The sequence below is a fragment of the Moschus berezovskii genome, chromosome X (genome assembly GCF_049115385.1).
Source record: "Moschus berezovskii isolate FMDL1 chromosome X, NW_MosBer_1.0, whole genome shotgun sequence".
Taxonomy (NCBI): domain Eukaryota; kingdom Metazoa; phylum Chordata; class Mammalia; order Artiodactyla; family Moschidae; genus Moschus; species Moschus berezovskii.
This window is the reverse complement of record NC_142488.1, coordinates 111,270,495-111,289,409: the sequence shown is the minus strand read 5'-3', so window position 1 is coordinate 111,289,409 and position 18,915 is coordinate 111,270,495. Positions and strand designations below refer to the sequence as shown.

General features: G+C 36.5%; 1 protein-coding gene across 4 annotated transcripts in view; it reads left to right on the top strand.

The window, feature by feature from the left end:
• The window catches only part of CUL4B (cullin 4B), a 31,085-nt gene that overhangs the window by 8,661 nt on the left and 3,509 nt on the right, over positions 1–18,915 (top strand). For 2 of the 4 annotated variants that reach the window (XM_055438283.2, XM_055438285.2), the window contains 16 exons: positions 4,144–4,248; positions 4,893–4,961; positions 5,717–5,790; positions 6,594–6,756; positions 6,983–7,072; positions 7,312–7,394; positions 8,011–8,078; positions 9,277–9,395; positions 9,996–10,188; positions 11,158–11,262; positions 11,753–11,863; positions 12,322–12,413; positions 13,519–13,626; positions 14,558–14,671; positions 15,389–15,494; positions 16,461–16,633. In XM_055438283.2, the coding sequence (XP_055294258.1) occupies positions 4,144–4,248; positions 4,893–4,961; positions 5,717–5,790; positions 6,594–6,756; positions 6,983–7,072; positions 7,312–7,394; positions 8,011–8,078; positions 9,277–9,395; positions 9,996–10,188; positions 11,158–11,262; positions 11,753–11,863; positions 12,322–12,413; positions 13,519–13,626; positions 14,558–14,671; positions 15,389–15,494; positions 16,461–16,633 (1,773 nt within the window). The remainder of the gene's footprint in view (positions 1–4,143; positions 4,249–4,892; positions 4,962–5,716; positions 5,791–6,593; positions 6,757–6,982; positions 7,073–7,311; positions 7,395–8,010; positions 8,079–9,276; positions 9,396–9,995; positions 10,189–11,157; positions 11,263–11,752; positions 11,864–12,321; positions 12,414–13,518; positions 13,627–14,557; positions 14,672–15,388; positions 15,495–16,460; positions 16,634–18,915) is intronic. The other 2 variants (XM_055438284.2, XM_055438286.2) reach the window with 1 other exon arrangement.

Here is an 18,915-nt window from a genome sequence, read left to right as displayed (position 1 = left end):
AATTTCAGGAACTGTAGCTTTGCATTTCATTTGCTACACATTTATATTTTCTTTGGAGTTTTGTTTGTTTTTCTTCAGATAAACATGTTTCTGATGCAACTTGAAGAGGCTGGGATTTGGAACAATAAAAGTTGAAATCTTATTAAAATGTTCTTCTTTTATAGCTGACACCTGCAAAAAGGATTTAAGGCAGCATATTTAACCAGTAGTGACTGGGAGCTTAAATTAAAAGATAGTTTTATTTAAGAGTCTTATAGAATTATCTAGATTGTTTAATATAAGTAGTTACCTGTGAAATGAGGTTATACTAGTAATAATTATACCAGATCAAACTTCCAAGGATTTCCAGAGTGTTTAGTGAAGTGTAAAATAATACATTTCTAAAATTCCTTTTCAGAGATCTGGAATAAAATAGAGTTTACCTCAAACTCTTAAGTGGTGATCTCTTATTCGTATTTCTATCCCAGCACCTAACAGGATAGAGTTGTTAGTAAACACCCCATTCTTCTTGAGTCAGTGACTGTTTACTGTGTGCAAAGCTAGACAAATGCCATGGACATATAGAGATCACTTAGTCCTTGCCCCTGAGGTCTTTATATTCTCGTAGGCTCATGAAGTTAGTAGTTCATGACCAGCATTTTTTTAAAGAAGTAAAATAGAAAATATCGGAGTAGGTCACATATAGTAATGGTAAGTGCAGGTTCATGAAGATATTGTTTTATTTACATAAATTAATTTTCTGTGCAATGGATTGTTACATAAAATGTATTTCTTACTGTGGCTTGTCAAAAACTTTTGGAAGCCACTGTTAGAGGCACACATGATTGTTCCAAACAAACCTGGCTTGAAAGTGAGGAAATCAGAGTATTTCGATCACCGGGTGTATGGGAGATTATAAACAGACATGAGAGCAAATGATGGTAATACTGAGCCTTGAATTCCATGCTAGGAAGTATGATGGTGGGAAAGATAGTGTTTTATTGGGGGAGGCAAGTACTTAAATTTTTTGAATATTTTATATATTCATCTGGCTCAAAACCCAAAAAATATAATAGAGCATGTAGTGAAAAGTTTCACTTCCACTCCAAACTCCCTCCCCCAGCAAACAAATGTTATTAGGGGTATCATTCCAGAAATGTTTCATGTTTGCAAAAACAGCTGTGTGGAGATTTTCTCAATTTTCTTATATATATACATATAAATGATAGAAGACCACCATTCAGCACCACACCATTCAGTCCTTTGCATTTCTTTATACCTGTTAGGGAATTTGTCCATAACAGTACCTGAAGAACATGATGGAAAAGTTCTTAAAGGTGGAAAATTACTCGATCTGGTGTATATCTTAAGCAATCAAGGCTCAATTAGAGACTAGCAAGAGGTTCTGTTCCATCTTGACCTTCAAAACTCACCTTAGATCCTCCTGCCTTTGCCTTTCCTTCTTTTATTGCTTCTAATAACTTAAGCCTGGTGACAGAGGATGAGATGGTTGAATGGCTTCACCAATGCAATGGGTGTGAACTTGGGCAAACTCCGGGACATGGTGAGGGACAGGGAAGCCTGGTGTGCTGCAGTCCATGGGGTTGCAAAGAGTCAGACATGACTTGGTGACTGAACAACAACGAACAATCTTAAACCACTCTCCAACTAAGCACATGTGAAGCCATATGCATATAATGTGTGTGCACATGCACTTCGTTGCTCAGTTGTGTCCAGTTGTTTGCAACTCCATGGACTGTAGCCTGCCAGGTTCCTCTGTCCATGGAGTTCTTCAGGCAGGAGTACTGAAGCAGGTTGCCATTTCCTACTCCAGGGCATCTTCCCAACTCAGGGACTGAACCTGCATCTCTTGCATCTCCTGCAATGGCAGGTGGATTCTTTACCATTGCTCCACCTGGACCCAATTCTCTGTTTCTCACTATTCCCATAGCTCTTTATCCATGTCCCTCCGGATCTTTGGAACTCCACCTCTTTGCTTCTGCTCAGCAAGCCTTTCCTGACTTTTCCCTGCCGTAAAGATTGAGTTAAGAGACCTCACCTCTACGTTTATCTGCAGTCTATGGGATTGCTAAGAGTCGGACACAACTGAGATACTTCACTTTCACTTTTCACTTTCACGCATTGGAGAAGGAAACGGCAACCCACTCCAGTGTTCTTGCCTGGAGAATCCCAGGGACGGGGGAGCCTGGTGGGCTGCCGTCTATGGGGTAGCACAGAGTCAGCCACGACTGAAGTGACTTAGCAGCAGCAGCACCTAATAGTGTGTTGTAATTACATATTTTCTGACCAGTTTTCGCTTTATGCTGTAAGCCCCTTCTGTGTGTAGGATACATTGCTAGTTATAAGTACATTAGTTTTTTGAATATTTGCTTATATTCACCTGGTTTAGAGCCCCAGAAATATTAAAGAACATACAGGTACATGAGCCCATGGTCTGGTCTGTTTCTGTCATTAAGGAGAGTTGGGGACCAGGATATACACATTAAAGGATACAGTGTTGATTCAGTGATGAGTCAGTGTAGTATGATTGTTGATAGTGCCATACGAGTCATTGGTAGCTGAGACAGTTAAGGAAAGCTTATTGGAAGAAGTGGAGCCTAGCTGAGTAGTAAGGGAATGTGCTATCCTATATGAGAAGATAAACAGGTGGGATGAGAACTAATGTATGTGTATGTATCACAGCAGAAGGGAATGGTAGAAGCAGGACTTGGAAAAGTACTTAAAGTGGGAAATGTGAAGAAGATTGAGTACAAAGAGAATTTAAGCAGGGAAACAAGAAATGCTGAGAAAATTAGTCATTCAAAAGGAACACCAAGATACAATGAGAAGACTACTACACGAGGAGGAGAGAGAGGGTCCATAGGGGACCATTGTGAACCAGTCAGGCACACGAAATAAACATAAACACACTCTTAGACATTTGTGGCCTGACCCAAGGCCCATCGTAAGTGGTGGCCAGCAGGAACTTAGCTTTCTTATTCCTCTTTAGCTGCTGGATCTAAGTGGTCTGCTATATCTAAGTGGTCTGTAGCACCTTTCCTCCTTTGTGTAAGTGATTTCCTTTAAGCTTTCTTTTCGTTTATGAGTTTATTTGCTGGACCTGCATGCTGGGAATATGACTTCCAATTACATATTTATAAAATTCCAATCCAGCCAACAGGACTTGGATGGTCCCTTAGAGTCAGTTTTAATGGAATTTTTGCCTTCTGTTGTGGTGAGAAAGAAATCCTGGTGTTATATTTAAGTCATTACTAGTTGGAATTGTAGATTATTTCAGAGTTCTACCATGCCTGTTATATTAAATTTGAAAGTCTTGATACACCTAAGAAGAAACTCAGTGAAATCTCAGTTTTGTCCTTTTGGGATCTGACTATAAAAGACCAATCCAACAATTAGAAAAAATAAAAATTCAGTATTTCTTTAGTAATTAATGTTTATTCCATTGTACAAAATTTAAAACATCTTTATTTAAATATTCTTAAGCTGCAGTGTTGGAGACAAATCCTTGTATAATTATTTCATTCTCATAACACTGCTTGCAATAAATTCTGCATTGCTCTGTTCAGGAAAACCAAAGAAAGTATAAATAAATTTAAATTCAGTGGTAGTTGGACTGCCCAGTGAAAGTGAAAGTCACTCAGTTGTGTCCGACTCTTTGCAACCCCATGGACTATACATGGAATTCTCTAGGCCAGAATACTGGAGTTGGTAGCCTTTCTCTTCTCCCCAACCCATCTAATAAACAATTGGTGAAATAATTTTTCAAACTCAAAATGGAATTCTGCTTATGAAAACAATTAACATTTTCATGAACAAGACAGAATTTATATGTAGCAGTTGTTATAAATTGGATGTCTTTACAAGGGGAGAATTTGGCTTGATTCCCCCCATACTTCAACTGTGCTGCCAGAAGAAACAGATTAATTTGGGGAGGGGTGGTATAGTACACTGGTTATGAAAGAAGTTCACTATTTGCATTGATATTTGGTTGTTTTACCTTGTGTTTTAAATGGATGAATAATCCTTTTTAATAAGTTGACATGGTAGAAATAACAAATAATAGGAATTAGATGTAAATAATCAAGAAATATATACACACGGACATACACATTCACTCCTTAAAGTATGTGTTTAATTTTGCAGGCTGTGGAAAATCTCTGTTCTTACAAGATTTCTGCGAACTTGTACAAACAGCTGAGACAGATTTGTGAAGATCACATCAAAGCACAGATTCATCAGTTCAGAGAATATCCTTTTAAAAACAAAAAAACCTTGTATTTTCATCTTTTCCTCCCTCTCTGTCCCTCACTTTTTAAACCAGCTTAAAATGGAATGCCTATGTTTTGTAGATTTGTTGTTTTTTGTTCACCTTGCCTCTAGGGGGAAAAGAAGCAAAATTTCACTTTTTACCTCTAATTAGGGTCCAAATCTACATTGTACTACTCATGTAAATAAAATTTCTTTATGTCTTTACTCTTATTGTCCTAGCAAATTTCCATTTGAGGAAAGATAATCAGGAAATAATAAACTGAAAACATAATGCTCAATTATATCTAAGACTTGCTTTTTATTGTTTTGTTTTGACCTTGTGGCATGTGGGTTCTTAGTTCCCAACCATAGACTGATCAAACCCATGGCCCCTGGAGTGAAAGCACAGTCTTAACCACTGGACCACCGGGGGAGTCCCTGTGACTTGTTTTTAAAGGTTTTTTTCTTTCTTTGTGGACTCTAACGTGTTTTTACAGTTTAAGAAGTAGCATTTTGTTCTATAAGTACTATTTAGTTTCATTTAGTATGTAGGGCTTTCCGTATTTAAGACAAATGTGCTCTTAAACATTGCATGTATTACTTGTCCTAAGCATTTTTAAAATATCCTTAACATGTATCTCACAGACTCTTTGGATAGTGTTCTTTTTCTCAAGAAGATTGATAGATGTTGGCAGAACCATTGTAGGCAGATGGTAAGATGGAAAAAAGCATTACATTTCAGTTAAATATTGTAGTTAAAATAAGTTTCTTCAAATACAAGAATATTAGTTTTAAAAGTTTTGCAATAGGGGGGCTTCAAACTAATTTTGGTTGAGTTTTCTACTTTAAAATTGCAAGTTATGGGTAAACCAGTATTTTAGAATGACTTCTACCTTAGAATCATTTTTATTTTTGTAGCACTGTAAATAAGTGTTACAAGTGTAAAATGTAAATAACTGTTAAATTTTGTCAGTCTTAATGGCTATCCCACCTGGTTTTTGGTTACCTAGCAAAGTGCCTGTTGGTCCTGCATTTTAGCTTATTCACATCACAACCTTTCCTTTTTCCCTAAGCTGGTATTATTTTAAACCTTGTATTCTGCAAGTTAAAAATCTTAAAATCCATCCCACACACCCAAAATCCCACGTATACAATTTTAAGACAGTTTCACCCTGAGAACTGTTGCTGAGGAAAAATTATATGCCCCTTGATTCTGTTTTGATTTTTAGTTAATTTTCAAGTTGCAAAGCATTTTAAGTGTCTTTTTTTCCTAGAACCTACAGCAAGAATTAAGATTTATTAATAACTTAATAAAAAATGGTATGGGCATATTCTCAGATGTGTTAATCTGTATGTTTGATCCTAGTAGTCTAGTAGATATACAAGTAAACTCTGCAATCTTATTTTATAAAATATTTTGGCTTCACAACATATAAAAAATTGTTTGATTTCTTTTTTTCATTGACAGATCATGATCAGGAGCATTTTTTTGTTTCTGGATAGGACTTATGTTCTTCAGAATTCAATGCTACCATCTATTTGGTAAGGATGCAAGAAAAAAATTATGAAAAGATTTGTTAACAAATCATAGTCAAATCTTAATTACACTAATAGAAGAGAGTAATACAGGGAATATTCTCCTTAAGACTCACATTTAGCTTCTAAATTTGTATTTATAGCACTTTTACCTTATTTATGTCTTTTCTATGCTTATATTGGAGATAGCTAACATTTCCTGAGCATATAAAAATTTATGAAGAAGTTTTTTGTTAGCCAAAAGGATTGAAGTTTGCTCTGGACTGTCTGAATATGCATCATTTTGTTGCTGATCAAGAGTTCACTCATTATCTTTTAACATTATTAGGGAAAATTCCACGTGTACACAAAAATAGAAGAGTATAATGAGCTCTTCCCCCCACCATGTGCCTAGCATCTACCTACAGCAATTATCAGAGTTCACTGATTTTTGAGTACTGAAGGCAGATGACAAATGAGCAATTAAGCCTTCATTATGAGTACAGTGAAGACCATTTTATGGCTTTGAACTAATTTTGTCTCTTGATTTGACCAAGGAAGAAATCCACCAAAGGAAATAAATCAGTAAAACTTAGTTATGGAGGAAGATGGGAATTTAGCTTCAGTTCTCATTAAAGACAAAATGAGTTTCCTGTATGCATTAATCTAATAATATTATTTAAAATTAAATATGTGGGTTTTATACTTTTGCAGTTGTTGCTTCAAAGCCTGGAACCCTAATTAACATGTGGTGAGAAGTTAAGCAAGCCTCTCCAGAAGTGGTATTGTTTTAAATTAATTTAGATTATGTGTATTTTTTTTTATTTTAGGGACATGGGACTGGAGTTATTTAGGGCTCATATTATAAGTGATCAGAAAGTCCAGAATAAGACAATTGATGGCATTCTTCTTTTGATTGAGAGGGAGAGGAATGGTGAAGCAATTGATAGGAGTTTACTCCGAAGCCTTCTAAGCATGCTCTCTGATTTGCAAGTAAGTTAACTACTTCACTTACTACAGAACTGATTGCTATACGTAGTCTGATGTTTAAAAAACAAACACAGAATTTCCTGGCGGTCCAGTGGGTAGAACTCCATGCTCTCACTGCTGAGGGGTCTGGGTTCAATCCCTGTTCAGGGAACCAAGATCCCACAAGCCCTGTGGTGTAGCCAAAAAAAATTTTATTGAATAATTGAGCTTCTTTGTTACCCCCTCCCAGATTTATCAGGATTCTTTTGAACAACGATTTTTGGAAGAAACTAACCGACTGTACGCAGCTGAAGGCCAAAAATTAATGCAGGAAAGAGAGGTATTTAAAAATCATGATGAATAAATCCACTGTGTCTCATAATAGACCCTACTTTATAGAACGTAAGCTGCCCTTTCATTTATCTTCCAAATGTTATGCTGCTATAATTTTACATGTGATTTTACATATGATTCAACCCTGCCACATTTGACAGGGCTACTCCTAGGATCTTTTGGACTTGACATTTACTAAATGATTTATGGGGAGGAAAACAATATATAAAAAACTTACCTTTGTAGGTTCCTGAATACCTTCATCATGTTAATAAACGTCTAGAAGAAGAAGCAGACAGACTTATTACTTACTTGGATCAGACCACCCAGTAAGTATTACACACTCAGCCTAATAGCCTTAACTTGTGCTGCGGAATCACTTAAGGCACTTTGGGCATCCCCAAACATGTAAGTATTTTCAGGTAAAACTTGAGACTTTTAACAGTTGTTTTCATAATGCAAACTTCAAGTTGTTCTTTTCCCTACTTAATTAGTTTAGTCAAGGGTTTGATTATTGGTTGTCCATATGGGTTTAGCATGTAATTAAAGAACAGTATTAAAAGCTGATGTGATCTTTGAAATCTTCAGGCTGATTAAAATTCAGCGAGTGTTCATAAGAGAAAGTATTTCTCTGCTTTCCTAAATATTACCAGTCAAGGAATTCCTATATCAGATAGGTAAATATTTCCTAGTAAAAGAGAAGTTTAGGAAAAGCCAGCCATGACAAGACCATTGAAATATTTATTTTGTGATATACCGAAATTCTGAAATACACAATGTTTTCCTTCTAGGCATAAAGTAGAGTAACTCTGAGCACAATAAATTTATACAGAAGAATAGGAATATTGAAATTAACAAAGTGAGCTAGTTAATTTTTTTATCCCCCGTTAGAGACTAAATTTTCAGCAGAATCAAATGTCTAATTCTAAACTTTTTTCCTTATAGGAAGTCATTAATTGCTACTGTGGAAAAACAACTTCTAGGAGAACATTTAACAGCGATTCTTCAGAAAGGTAATTGGCAATTTACAAATAAGAGATTACTTTTAAAATAGTAGCAAACAAGTAGAAACATTTTTAAAGCTTGCCTTTTTAAAGGTTTGATAGCAGATTACTGCATTCCCGAGGTAGGACACAATGCTTTGCGGCTATTCATCACAGTAAACTTACAGGAGGTGCCTCTTCCTTAACTTTAAAGATACAAGAAGTGAGATGAGAGGAGTCTTAACCAACTCCAGTAAAGAAACAATAGAAATTTGGGGGTTCTTAATTTAATTTTTAAGGAAAATTACATAAGGAATAATGATAAGGGAATATTAAGTATTTAATATTAAATTATAAATTAATATTAAGTATATTAAATAATAAGGAAATTGCACTAAAGTGTTTTGTTTCTAGCATATAAAACCAAGCATTTCTATTAAGCCTAAGTGATATATAAGTATACCGTGAATTTTACTTTAACAGTGTTACAAATAGGCAAAAGTCCTACCTTTCTCTCCAGCCATCTTTTGTATAAAATATCTTAGAACTTTAATGCAGTTATACTTTTATATCATTCTGAAAATCAAATACTTTAGGACTTCATTTAAACTTGGCATATTGATGCATAATTTTTATATACCACAGGCCTTATCCAATACTCTGAAATATAACTGTGTACAGTAATGCAAATAAAATATGGCTATTGCACATATGAGGTATTTGTAACATGTATTTGGAAGTGAAGTGAAAGTCGCTCAGTCATGCCTGACTCTTTGCAACCCCATGGACTATACCATCCATGGAATTCTCCAGGCCAGAATACTGGAGTGGGTAGCCTTTCCCTTCTCCAGGGGATCTTCCCAACCCAGGGATCAAACCTTGGTCTCCTGCATTGCAGGCAGATTCTTTACCATCTGAGCCACAAGGGAAGCCCAAGAACACCGTATTTACACAGACCAATTTTTATAAGTTGGTTTATACATGTGATCTACTGTGTTAAATGGTACAGACCATTATATAATTTTTGTTTTTATGTAAGTTCCCTATATTTAGTTTTCACTTGGAAAGATAATTATCTCTTTGAGTTTAATTCAAAGCACATCTCTATATTAAAATTCACAGGCTAGTCATAGTTCAAACCAGTATCAGAATAATTTTAACTTCTTTTTCATTAAAATACCTGACATTTTTTTCACTTTTTTTAAATACCAAATGTTTCAAAAATCAGGTTTAAATAACCTCCTTGATGAAAACCGAATTCAAGATTTATCTCTGCTGTATCAGCTCTTCAGTAGAGTTCGAGGTGGCGTTCAGGTTCTCTTACAACAATGGATTGAGTACATTAAGGTATTAACATTAACCATTTTTTTTTTCCTTTCATGGCTTATAATCTGTACACCTAGAGTACATACAAATAAGTGTTTTCTTATTTGTTAGATCCTTTTGTTTTTCAAGTAATGGGAGTTTTGAGAGCAGTCAACCTGAGAATGATAGCCATGTGGCAAATTAACAATAAAACAGTTCTCTTCTTGATGTCTGATGTTATTTCTAGCTCCAATAATTAGAGTAGTGAATGTGGAAAAAGGAATAGGACTTTTTTTGGATCGAAATTTCTTTCCTTTGATCTTACACTGAAGGCAGGTTGCCATATTTTAAAAATTCAAGGTGACTTTAAAGGTAGGGAAAAAACCCTAGAAACTTCTACAATAAGACCCCATTATGATATTTTATACCCAGTGGCTGTTCCTTACCTTGTGATTATAGATGAGTGGTATCAGTCTGGATGTTTTATCACTTTATCTTTTCTTTTCTTGATTTCAGAACCTGCTTTATTTTAATTTTTTGAAATTTTAAAGTATGTGGGTATGTGTATATACTTAAAATATGATTTGGGGGATTGTTTTCATTGCAGATAATTCTAGTAAAAAGTCATTTTTATTTTTTTAGGCATTTGGTAGCACTATTGTAATTAATCCTGAAAAGGATAAAACCATGGTTCAAGAATTGCTGGATTTTAAAGATAAGGTTGACCATATAATTGATATCTGTTTCCTGAAGAATGAAAAATTTATCAATGCTATGAAAGAAGCATTTGAAACATTCATTAACAAAAGACCAAACAAGCCTGCTGAACTTATAGGTATTTTTCCAGTCCCTTTTCCCATTTAATGTTCTTCTTTCATAAGGCTTTGTGTATTAACATCTTTGTGCCATGTCTTTCAATAACAATCTAATTTATTTCTAGTTGCTTAGTTGGTGGTTTCTAAGAAGCTGGATACAAGGAGTAGTCCTTCATGCTAAAGAATATCTCAAAGCCCACATTATCAAACATGGTCTTTCTTTGTAAGATAGTACATTGGACCCTGTTTACTTTTTATATATAAAAACCTTGATAGCTGTTTTACAAGCCTACAGCAATTTAGAGGTGGGACAGGGTACTTCTTCTAGAGGCCCACACACAGGAAAGGCTAGTACAAAATTACAGTTGCTAGTGAGAAAGAATGTTCAGGATGAAAATAAACCTAGGAATCTGGGCCTATTTAGAGTAAAGAGTGCGATGTACTGCATGCAGTTCTTCTCAGTTTTCCCCACCTGGGTCAGAGGAGGAAGTGCCTGAGAAGATCCTTCACTAAAAGGATGAAATTTTGTTGGTTTACTATTTACCCTTAAAATTTTTGCCTCCTACTCTGTAATGTATCTGATTTGTTTTAATAGAAAAGTAGTATTTCAGATTGCCTACCATCAGTGTAAAATGAACATTTCAGAAGATATGCCATGTCTTTCAGTGACTTTGACTCCTGCACAAGGCTGTAAACACCTTCACCACCTTCCCCCCAACCAGAGTTTCTTTATCCCATCAGTATGGTAGAAAGGACATTAGGTCTGGAGCCAGAAGACTTGTGTTTGAGTTGAAGCTCTTGTATTTTTAAACTCTGTGACACTGAACAAGTCGCTTGATCTCCCTGACTTTGGAAACTTTTTTAAAATGCATGTGTACATGTAAAACATTGAAATACTCAGTATATCATACTCCTGTTTGGTATTTATAGTGACCAGTACCTCATGGGTACTGATGATCGCTGAACAACAAACTTTCCCCCCATTTTAGCGAAGTATGTGGATTCAAAGCTTCGTGCAGGCAACAAAGAAGCTACCGATGAAGAACTTGAAAAAATGTTGGATAAGATTATGATTATATTTAGATTTATATATGGTACGTATTTTTGTTTTAATATTGCTCTTTTAAAACAAAGCACTCAACAGAGAAACTGGCAAATAAAATCAACCTGTAAGGTATATTTACTTGGGGGTTAAATATTTAAAATTCTGTTAAATTTCTTGCATTTAATTTATTGGGTTACTTGAAGAATGTTGCTTAATTACCTTGTGCTCTGACTTTTCCACTACTAAGAGTCTTGAATTTTGCTACTTATTTTAATCTCAGGAGTATTGATGCTAAAACTACTAGTCAACTAAACCTTTTCTAAAGAAAAGTTAATTCAGTCTTAATTCTTTACAACAAAGAAGTCTTGAAATGTCTGGCACAAAAATCTACCTCTAATGTTTCTTGCATTTAGCAAACTTGGATAAAATGTGTACATTTAAATGACTTGGGTTAATAGTGTGATTTATTACGTGCTTTGAGTCAATTGTGTCGAAACCTTATATTGGACTATAAGTGTTGTGTTTTATTATTTATATAGGTAAGGATGTTTTTGAGGCCTTCTATAAGAAAGATTTAGCCAAGCGCCTTTTAGTTGGGAAAAGTGCATCTGTAGATGCTGAAAAATCAATGCTGTCCAAACTTAAACATGGTATGTTTGTCATTCTTCTGATCCTTTTCTTCTTTAATTTCTGAGAGAAAATATTAGCTTAATTTCTACTCTTTCAGTCAATTTCCTCTTTTGTCAGTCATTGTAAGTTCATATGATTAAAAACGTAAATTGAGTAAGCTCATGAGGTTTCCAACCTATTTACATATGCAGAGCTGTCGTGATTTTTTTTTAAAAATAAAACATTGTTCTTGTTTTTATCGTTTGTATAAAATTTCCCATTTATCTTGTGCCTAAAAAGTAGATAAAGTTACTACAGGATTAAGATTTGACTCTGATTTAGTGGGGCATACACTTTGGGGTAAGGCTTTTTTTATTCTTATGAATACTTACAGACCACATTTCATCCTAAAGTAAGTTTTATGTTTCATGTTTTCAATTCTAAATTCATTGTTTTTAACCACTTAAAAATATTGTAAATGTACAAACATCTTTACTAGAATGTGGAGCTGCTTTCACCAGCAAACTTGAAGGAATGTTTAAAGACATGGAACTTTCTAAAGACATCATGATTCAGTTCAAACAGGTAAAAGTGAGTTAAACTCTTAATTCCTCCAACTTAAATGTATTTAGTTATCTTCTTACTTTGGTTTGTACTGAAGAGGATAAGTAGAAGCTTGTATTTGTTATAAATACTTCATAGCAACTTAGATGATAGTCACAGTAGAGGAAAATAATCACCAATGAAATGTAAGTATATTTGACCTACTTCAAAATTTATTCTCAATATACTCCCAAAATAACACAAAAATAGAGATGAAATGTATTGAGCAGAAGTCAGGACAGGAAAGGCTGTAGCTAGTGAAAACAGGGCTTCTAGCATCTAACCACTGGTGGTGAGTTGCATGTTCAGAGCTAGTGATGGAGATGGAAGAGGTGATAGAGTGGTTGCATAAGGCCTTTGGGGACCTTGGTAATGAAACGCTAGATCTATATATTTTGCAGATGTTGGTAGAAGCTAGTTTTGAAACATTTAAGATTATAGGTAATAGTGATAGCGAGATAGATTTTCTTCTCCTAGGGTTTTAACAGTGATTTCGTTACCACTATGTTGCTATGGTGGGAGATGAGAGTGGAAGACTCAAGAGAAAGATCAGGGTTAGCAGGATCATGGGTCCTGTAGTAGCTATAGAATAGGGTTTACCTGCTTTGCCCTCTCCCCTTCTTCCTTCCCCATTTCAGGTCACTCCCTGCAAAAACACAGTGGAACAAGTGAAAAACCAGACACTTGGGCTGGCTGGTGGGGTGAGGAAGGGGGCTTGCTGCCAGGTTTTCCAAGCCACCTAGGGGGTCTCCAAAAATGGATACTGCAGGTGGTATGGGGAAAAGAATGGAGAAGAAATCCTGTAACAGCCCAGTCATATGTGACAAATTATTTAAGCTGCTAATGCCTCTGAAGGAGTCATCTGATCCTTGTATCCATTGTAGCAAAATGTTAACCTGGTGTACTGTTCTGGCACTTTTAATATAGGCTTCATTTATAGTCCTTTTAATAGTTTTGCCTTTTATTTTAAAGATGGTCAGTATTCACGTGTAGTTTTGTAGTGAGGAATTTCTTGAATGGGTCATTTTTATGGCATGAAATGTATGCATTTTTATTTTTTAAGATCTCAGTGTGTGTGTTGATCTTATTGTAGTATATGCAGAACCAGAATGTACCTGGGAATATTGAATTAACTGTGAATATCCTGACAATGGGTTACTGGCCAACATATGTGCCTATGGAAGTTCATTTACCACCAGAGGTAAGGGTTACTGTTTTAAAAATTTGTGTAAACATACCCACACCAAATGTCAACTGTTTTTTAATGTTTTATTCTTTTATTTATATTACTCTTGTACTTGTATCATTAGAGCATAGCTTAAGATGCCAATTCCTGAGTTTGGGGCCAATTTCCTTGACTCTTTTTTCAGTTCCCCAGATTGTAGTAGTACCCATCACTGCCCAGCTCTCAAAAATTCTTGATGGTATATTACCTGGGCTGGAGGGTAGGATTGCTGAGTGATGGATACTTGAGTAAATCCGTCCTAACTCCTGGGGAACTGTCTTAACCCAAGACTGAAGCTTAGGAAAGGGGTTAAGGCTAGAGAGATAGATACTGAGTCCTTCATGAAGATGATCATGAAAGCCCAGGGAACAGATCTCCCTCATTAAGAGAGAAAATGTGGAAACAAGAAGAACAGGCCTAAGGCAAAACTTTGAAAAAGGCTCACAATTGGTAGGTGGTAGGAAGAGGTACCTATAAAGGAAACCAGTGAAGAAACACTAGCGAGATAAAGGAACCAGCATGTTGCAGAGGCACAAAAAACACTGGAGATGAATGTTTCAGAAGACAGGATGGGACTTCCCTGGTGGTCCAGTGGCTAAGACTCCCGGCTCCCAGTGCAAGGGGCCCGGGTTCGATCCCTGGTCAGGGACTATATCCCATATACTGTAACTAAAGTTTATAAATAAATATTTTTTAAAAAAGGATGATAAAATGTTGCAGACAGATCAGAGAGGGTAAATCTGATTAATACTATTAAATTTGGTGGTTATTACATTACATCAAAGTGATCAGTGGCCCTATTGGGTATAGTCTTTAAAACTTCCACATATTTTTACACATGTAAATATAAAAAAGTAGTGAATGTGATACTGAATACAGTGCTTAAGTAAAGCATTATTTATTGCAGATGGTAAAACTTCAGGAGATTTTCAAGACATTTTACCTTGGCAAACATAGTGGCAGGAAACTTCAATGGCAATCAACTCTAGGACACTGCGTGCTAAAGGCAGAGTTTAAAGAGGTAAGTGGATATTCCCCCAACTTAGTTTTCATCTTCATCTTTGACACTGAGATCATCCCTCTTAACTTGAAGGTTTTTAAGGTGTTTTATAACTTTGTCTTATATTTGTGCATGACATAGCGATAGCTTGTCACAGCTCTGTGTATATGAATGTGGTCTTTTCCACACTTGATTGGTCTCTGCTGCAAAACAAAACCAGTAACTCTTTTCTCCCACATCCTTTCCCCACCTGTGGATGCAAAATTCAAGCTGCCACTTTTGACAGGAAACTTTTTTTGTTGCTGGGAGCTAGAGAAGAGAGTGGGTGTTAGGGGGAACAGTTCTCATATCTAATTTCAAAAAATCCTACAGCTTTTCATGACTAATCTGAATCAGACAAATTGAAAATGCATTGAAATAGTGATTTCTTACTGCTCGTAATAAATATCTGTAATAACACATAAAGCTGAGTTATTAATTTTCATTACTTTGTTGTTCTGTTTTAATTATGAGGCTTAAAAAAGACCTGTAGAAAGGTCACTCAATCCTTCCTCCTATTTTAGGTAGGATCACACCTAAACCCTCCATTGAACATACTGGCTTTTCTGGATATTGTTAATCTGTGTTTTTAAATCCACTAATTGAAAAATGCTTTTCCAGTAAGAGATTAGTTACTTGATTAATTTTCATGTGCTTTTTTTAAAAAATGATGGCTAAACACTGTTGTTTCTCCAACAGGGTAAAAAAGAACTCCAGGTCTCTCTTTTTCAAACACTGGTGCTGCTAATGTTTAATGAGGGAGAGGAGTTCAGTTTAGAAGAGATCAAGCAGGCTACTGGAATAGGTTTGTGTTGAATCAGTTGATAAGCAAGCATTATTCAGTGTCCACTATGTGCACCTCACTTGGTTAAGTGGTCTGGGGGACTCTAGAGAAGTAATCCCTCTCCTCAGCACTTAGAACCATGGGGAAAGGGGGAAATGACACTTAATATAATTTCACAACCAGTGAGTACCAGTCTGTGGTGCTGACGGAGTATGTTAGTTCACTGAAGCAAGAGATCACTGTGGACTGATACAGTGGGGAACACCTTCATGAAGGAGGTAGGGTTTGAGCTGGGCCTTCAAATTTTAGTTATGTTGCAAGAGGAAATACCATGAGAAAAGGTATGGAGAAAGGAATGAGCATACCTTGGGCAGGAGTCATTTGGGCAGCTTGCCTAGAATCAGTAGATAGTAGGGCAGCTGGGAAGTTGAAGAGATTCCAGGCCAGAAGCTGGGGTAATTCAGGCATAAAGTGATAAAGAGCTTAGACTACAATGAGGCCAATGAGAAGAGAGACAAGGCATCTCTAAGGAAGCAACTACTAGATACATGGAGGATGAAGGAGAGGAAAGAGTTAAAAGATGATTCCAGGATTTCTCACCAGAGTGGGTTGGTAGCTTCATGACTAACAGTTGGAAAGAAGATGCAGTTTTATGGGGAAGATGATGACTAAAATATTGGACATACTGAAATTGATGAGCGTAAAAGAGCCAGGTGGAGGTAGCCTTTAAATGTGGGACTGGGGAAAACTGGGATGTTATTTCTGAAGGTGTGATGGTTATCCACATGGAATGATGATTGAAGCCTTTAGAGGACTACCAGGAAAAAAAGCGATTAGGTGGGATAAAAAGGATGTTGTTCATGAACCTTGAGGAAAAAGGAAACAATTGTAATAGATGGGTAGGGTAGACGCTAGACTGAGGTTGAATGTAGCTGTCCTTGTTGATGTGCTAGTAACAGATAGCTTAAACCACTCCTTCTCTTTCAGAGGATGGAGAGTTAAGGAGAACATTGCAGTCATTGGCCTGTGGCAAAGCCAGAGTTCTGGCGAAAAATCCAAAGGGTAAAGATATCGAAGATGGTGACAAGTTCATTTGTAATGATGATTTCAAGCACAAACTTTTCAGGATAAAGATCAATCAAATTCAGATGAAAGAAACGGTACATTTTTTTTTTGCATTCTCCTCATCCTGATGTACTGGAATTATATGTGTTTATAGTAAAGATTTATAAAGAAGATTTTAGCCTAGAATACCACCACCAGCATTAATATTATCTGGGCCTGTATCTAGCTCAGTGTATTTCAGTATTTGATTTTGCAGGGTTTTGTAGAGGGTAGGGGAGAAGGCAGTAGCATCCCGCTCCACTGTTCTTGCCTGGGGAATCCCAGGGATGACGGAGCCTGGTGGGCTGCCATCTATGGGGTCACACAGAGTTGGACATGACTGAAGCAACTTGGCAGCAGCAGCAGCAGGGGGTAGGGTGTACACAGTTGAGCCTAATACTCAGCATAGTTTTATGTACTGCTTTTTTGTGTGTTTTTAGGTCTTTATTTTTCCATGCCATTAAACATCTTTGTAAAATGGAAGATGGCCACACAATATTCTTTTACGCAGCTCTAATAATTTATTCAGCCAATGTCTATTGTTGGGCAGTTAAATCTATAACTTGTTCAGTTCAGTCGCTCAGTCGTGTCCGACTCTTTGCGACCCCATGAATCACAGCACGCCAGGCCTCCCTAGTATTATAAATAAAACAGCAAGGTACATCTCTGTACCTAAATCTTAATCTTTCTGATCCTTCCTTATAAATTTATCACGGAAGTAGATCTTTTGGGTTAAAGAGTGTGAACATTTTAAGAATCTTAATACATGATGCTATTTTGTGTTCCAGAAAGACTGGACTAATTTTACACTAATAGCATGAGTGCCTGTCTCACTGTGCCCTCACCAGCACTAAAGATTATATTTTCTTTTTCTTTCTCTGCCAGCTTCCTTGGTGAAAAATTGGAATGATTTAGTACTTTTTTGATCAACAGTAAATATTTTGTTTTTGTCATTTGAGTTTGTAAGAGACTTTTATTAAAGAAACCAGCAACTGCAGCATTTCCTGAAATGCTGATTGAAATGTTGGTTTCAATCCCAACAAGGTTTAATGCAGTACTTGAGAAGAAGTTTTAATAGGGTAGAGGTCAATGTGGGCTTCCCTCATAGCTCAGTTGGTAAAGAATCTGCCTGCAATGCAGGATACCCTGGTTCAATTCCTGGGTCGGGAAGATCTGCTGGAGAAGGGATAGGCTATCCACTCCAGTATTCCTGGGCTTCCCTTGTGGCTTAGCTGGTAAAGAATTCACCTGCAAAGTAGGAGACCTGGGTTCGATCCCTGGGTCAGGAAGATCCCCTGGAGAAGGGAAAGGCTACCCACTCCAGTATTCTGGCCTCGAGAATTCCATGGACTGTATAGTCCATGGGGTCACAAAGAGTCGGACATGACTGAGCGACCTTCACTTTCACTTTCAGAGATCCATGTTAAGCTTCCCAGGTGGTACTAGTGATAAAGAACCCACCTGCCAATGCAGGAGACATGAGAGACACAGGTTAATCACTGGGTCAGAAAGATCCTCTGGAGGAGGGCATGGCAACCCACTTCAGTGTTCTTGCCTGGAGAATCCCGTGGACAGAGGAGCATGGCAGGCTGTAGTCCATAGGGTCGCAAAGAGTCGGACACGACTGAAGTGATTTAGCATAGCACAGAGGTCAGTGTTGCAGACAAGTTCCTGTCTTGTTAACATTCACATCAAAGGTGTAAAACCGTGTCATTTTAAAACATGTATCAGAAAGAAGCTGACTATAACATGCCCAAACTAGGGACTTACCTGACAGTCCAGTGGTTAAGACTCTGTGCTTCCACTTCAAGGGGCATGGATTCGATCCCTAGTTGGGAATTTAGATCCTACAAACTACACAGTGTGGCTAAAAATAAAAAAGCCCAAACTGCTCTTAATTTAAGTACTAAAGAGGAACATGCTAGCTGTAACATTAAAATTGGTTAACTGGCTTTTTAAACTGCATTTCTGATTTATGTATTACAAAATAAAAATAAATTTTAAAGTTTGACTCTAAAAAAAAAAATGAAGTTTGACTCTAATTAGCTTAGCTGGGTGGTACCATATTTTGTTTGAGTCAGATGTCAGTGTCAGTCACTTTACAGATAAGCTAATGTCCTACAGAAATCTGGTCAGCAACTGCTTGTGACACTTAAGATTTTGAGAACAGAGTAAAAGGAAATGATACATTCTTCAGCTGTCTCTCTAGAAGAACCAAGACGGTATTTTTCTGTTAACTAATATTGCCATTACTTCATTGATTCATTGATACAGGACACTGGGACAAACAGGAATTATGTTTGTAGGGGTTTTTTTTTGTCATTGTCTGTATTTATGA